This window comes from Aplysia californica, unplaced genomic scaffold (assembly GCF_000002075.1).
Source record: "Aplysia californica isolate F4 #8 unplaced genomic scaffold, AplCal3.0 scaffold01168, whole genome shotgun sequence".
Lineage (NCBI taxonomy): Eukaryota > Metazoa > Mollusca > Gastropoda > Aplysiida > Aplysiidae > Aplysia > Aplysia californica.
The window spans coordinates 53057-57694 of record NW_004798438.1 but is presented as its reverse complement, the minus strand read 5'-3'; the positions used below and the strand labels follow the sequence as shown (position 1 = coordinate 57694).

Sequence of the window (4638 nt, the reverse complement as noted above, 5' to 3'; positions counted from 1 at the left end):
TCAGAAGTGATGTCATGCTGGACAAGAATCAGAGTCCGAATAACATTTTTTCATATTCGGACTCGAGTCCGAATAATCACTTCGTTCAAGGAAAGCCACCCAGAGTTACATTTCATTATGTTGCTATGCAACCTCATGTTTTCTGTTTTTCTGAGGCAGTTTTCAGCTGAAAACCTGCCTAAGGAGTCCAAAAAGTCTAAAAATTAAAATACTTGAACTGTTGTACTGGCTGCATGGAGACTTCTGTACTTCTTATCTCAAGAATAAGGTGTACAAGAGTGAAGATTCAGGTGATTTACCAATTCTTTTTAAATCCTCTCGCCTAGAAGCCTGTTAAAGCGCGGGACAGAAAAGGGGAAACATAATTCGGAGGGGGCAAACTTAGAGAAGAGGGAAATTAACTCGTGTATAGTGCTAGCAAGGTTCAAATCCATGATTGACTTTGAGGACAGTACTAAAAATACTCGATCTGGATAATTTGACAACCTGTTAGGCATAGACAACTGTAGACAATGTTAGTGAGAACAGCAATAAAGGAACAAGTCCCTAGATTTAAATAAATCTATCTATTGAGCAAACATTACTGTTACAAACAATGCAAGATTTAGATAATGACAAATGGTTGGTAACTTTTTAATGTTGAATTTACGTACATGATTACCAAAACCCAGGATGAATATCGAAACATCTTCACCACAGATACATAAAAGAATCATCAAAGGGTTGAAATACATCTTCACTCGTTCTGACATCACAGAAACAGACAGTCACATCTCAGAATGAGGATATGGCGAAGTGGCGTTCTACAATGCCAAAAAGCTAATACTGCCTTTCTTTCTCTCAAGCACAAAAACATGCATTTTATAGTCAACAGATCATTCACACGAAATGTGTTCAGGGCAAAGTGTGAGAAAAAAAAGAAAGAAATCATCAATGGTGTGAAATCTGGCAGTCAAATTTTACCTTATCTCCGATCTATTATCCAAATTCTCCAAGTGGGAAGATGCTGTGGTGCTGTATAATGAAACATTGTTTTGTCTCAACCTCAGACATTTTTTGGTGGAGAATGTTTTCATACTGTGGTTTTTCTGAGGGCATTACACTGGCCTTCGGTGGTGATTCATCCTTCTATCTGTTTCAATTTCAAGGAGGTACCCTCTTAGAAAGCCCCCCCTTCCCCACAACCTTGATTTTGTCGGCCATGCCCCTGTTAGACAGCATATTATAACTGATGGTAACGTTGCAGCTCGTTACCTGGTTTTTGTTAACTAGTGAGAGTACATTGTTCACCGTGGGCAAGATTTTAAAAATAGATCATGCATAAATGATCAAAGTTAATTGATGACATTGTGGTAAAATTAGGCGCTCGTCAAAATATAAGAAGAATGGAGATACCGGCATTTTTCCAGTAAAAGTTTTTATTTAATTTTTGGTTTATTGACTCGGTACCTTTGTGTCCATTTAAAAACACATTTCTGTGTGGATTTTCAGTGTTTGTGTATGATGCATAATAAATGTTCGTGTACACTCTTTCATCCCCAACAGGCAGCCCTCCCTAAAGCTACACAGTTAGACTTATCATGCAACAGACTTACAGTACTGCCGGTAAGTTGTTTCTCATAGTAGAAATTTTTTCTGTGTCCAGTATTTATTTGTGTGTTATGAATGATTTATGATGTTTCAAATTGTTCATAATCAGAGAACTTTCTTCTGTTGTCCCTGAAGGTGTTAAAAGTCCAATAAAAGAATACGTTATGCTGGCTTACAACAATGGTCAATAAACTGCCTGAATTTTGCAACTTGGGTTTTCTGTGTGCTTAGCAGAGTCATTCAGTGTAAAATTCATGCCTTTATTATATGTAAAAAGATGTAACTGTGGTTGTAAAACAGCACCCAGTGGGCCCCAATTAGCGGTAAAATGGGATCATTGTCCATGTTTCTTCAACTTGGTAGCATTTTGATATTATACCCTTTATTTGTTTGTTTTAAAAGATATATTAAATTTAGAGAAACCTTTACTGTTCTCAGGAATGATTGAAGTTTTATTTCAGTTGTTTTCATTGCTTCGATACACCCTATATACGCTTTGAAATAAGATTGATCATTGTACAAATGAGTCTAATTTTGTGAAACTGAATGCAAGAACGGATTGGACTGGCTACTAAAACATCTCAATCTGTATAAACATAGAGGAGTACCTTTGAAATGGGAAAGTAGGGGGCTCTTCGAAGTAGGACAAACTATCACATATGTAAAAATCAGTTGCACTGCTGGTTGAAGAACGAGCAGTCAGCTTCCCCTGAGATCTGGCAGGGAAGGCAAAGAAGAAGATCTTAGTCAGTGTTTGTTAGTTCCATCAGTTGTGTTTGTATTTTTAGACTCTGCTGATCACAGCAGTTGAGGCTGCTTCCTGTATTGCTTGTTATAATTCTGTTTTTCAATAATATAACTTTTCAGGATGCGTTTTGCACACTGACACACATTATACGACTTGACGTGAGCAAAAATGGCCTGACAGAACTCCCCAAAGACTTTGGTCACCTGGACAATCTGCAGCATCTGGACCTCCTGGGCAACAGCCTGACCACTCTTCCGCGCTCCTTCTGCCATCTGAGGAAGTTGAAATGGTTGGACTTAAAGGACAACCCTTTAGAAGACGGGCTGAAGAAAAATGCTGGTGATTGTCTTGATGAGGCCCAGTGCAGGAAGTGCGCCACTAGAGTGAGTTTGTTTTGTTTTGTACAGGGCGCAGGTCACCAAACTTTTTCCAATGTGGGCCGGAATACACCAAAATAATTCTGTTGTTTCCTTGAACTTTAGGATGTATATTAACCTTCACAACTTTATTCATGTATATTTCCTTCAGACTTTCTCCTTCCCATGTTATCTTCTTAAACTTCAATCTAAAGCAGTCTGGATATTTTGTTCATGTCTTTTGGTTGACAATGTAAAGTTTATTCTCTATTACTGGTATCGCAGCATTAAAACCTCTATTTGTAAACGTTTTAATTGTGTGCTTTCATATTCAACCATTTGAAATTATTAATGTCGTGCAGTGGGTATCTGATTGCTGCAGTATAAAAAGTTCACTGTGCTAAGCAGGTGGTTTGAGAGTACCACTGGTAGGTCCTGCTTCTGTACTACCCCTCAGTTGTTTCTGTCTTTGGGTCTTGTTTGTCTAGCTGTCTGTCTGTCCGTTTTGCTTTTTGCAAGCACTTAATGGCCATTATTGACTATTGTGCCTGTGCGCTTCTCCTTGTTCAAACAAATCTGATAGATCAGTGTCCCGGTCATGATTTGCTTGTTAAAATCATTGGTAGGGAAATGAAATGCTAATAACAATTTATTCATTTTTCAGATATTGATGTACATGAAAGATTTGGATTCACAACTTGAAAGGCAGTGGCAAAAAAAGCTACAGAAGAAGAGAGGTATGTGTGTGTATATATGGTATGCTTTTTGTAGTGTGTCTGTCTGTCTATCTGCCTGGGTATTACATGCATAAGTAGATGTGTGTTGGAAAGCATGTTAGGAGGATGCTTGATTTGCTATCCTTGGACTACTGCAACTTTAATCCAGGGGATTCCTCTGGTAAACAAAAGAAAACTATTTTTAAAAACCTCATGCATTTGAACATTTTTCCTTATTAGTAGTTCTTGTAAGAGGTGGTCTACATGAAAAATTGCCTTGTTCTGTCGATATTATTATTGTTTTTTAATTTGTAGAGGTGTGAAATACCAGGTTGCAAGCTAATGGAACAGCTGTTGTCCCAGGAACTTAACATGTTCTTGCAAAATCTGTTCTCACTCTCATGCTCTTTCTCGTTCTCTCCATCAATCTACCTCTCTGTCTTTCTTTCTGTGTATCTCTCTCTCTCTCTCTCTTTCTCTCTCCCTCTCTCTCTCTCTCTCTCTCTCTCTCTCTCTCTCTCTCTCTCTCTCTCTGTGCGCAGACAAAATTGCAGGCGTTCAGCTCAAGAGCGCTGGAACGTAACTATGTTTACACTGGTATCACGGGCCGTCACGCGCCAGCACAAGAAGGAAGCGCCCAAGTCTCGCACGGACGCGAGATAGGCCAATTTTGAAACATCTTGTTATACACGGTCTTTGGTTTGGTGCGGAGACTTATTTTGGGCAAAGAGATTACGAGTTACTAAGACCACAAGCGAGTTGTGACGTCACCACAACGACATAACTTAGACAGCTGTGACGTCACTACAACGACATAACATAGACAGCTGTGACGTCACTACAACGACATAACATAGACAGCTGTGACGCCACTACAACGACATAACATAGACAGCTGTGACGTCACCACAACGTAACATAGACAGCTATTACGTCACTACAACATAACATAGACAGCTGTGACGTCAGTAGCCCCTGGACCAGCCACTACAACACCAAACAACAAAACTAGACAATATCCAGTTAGTCAGTGATCACCATCATGTCTTGTCCTCTATTTCTGTCCACTAGGTTGACTGTCTAAAAATGGCCGCCCAGCATTTGAACGCTACATCTCTCCAGGAAGCAGTTGGTGAGTTGTGTGTGTGTGTGTGTTTGTGTGTGTTTGTGTGTGTATGTATCTTTGTGTGTGTTAGTGAGCGTTTGTGTTTGTGTGTGTGTGTGTGTG

At 39.4% G+C, this 4638-nt stretch overlaps 2 protein-coding genes across 2 annotated transcripts in view; both read left to right on the top strand.

Annotated features, from left to right (window-relative positions):
* Positions 1-1545: 1545 nt before the first annotated feature.
* On the top strand, positions 1546-3505 carry LOC101860379 (leucine-rich repeat-containing protein 59; the record flags this gene model as incomplete). The annotated part of the gene is given in 3 exon segments (XM_013090182.2): positions 1546-1605; positions 2458-2721; positions 3359-3505. Coding segments are annotated over 3 exon segments (471 nt in total), but the record flags the coding sequence as incomplete, so codon positions are not given.
* Positions 3506-4337: 832 nt separating this feature from the next.
* Positions 4338-4638, top strand: part of LOC101859062 — a 3935-nt gene continuing 3634 nt past the window's right edge. Inside the window, exon 1 of the mRNA XM_005112032.3 lies at positions 4338-4542. Within this exon, the coding sequence (XP_005112089.1) occupies positions 4497-4542 (46 nt within the window). The 5' untranslated portion in view covers positions 4338-4496. The remainder of the gene's footprint in view (positions 4543-4638) is intronic.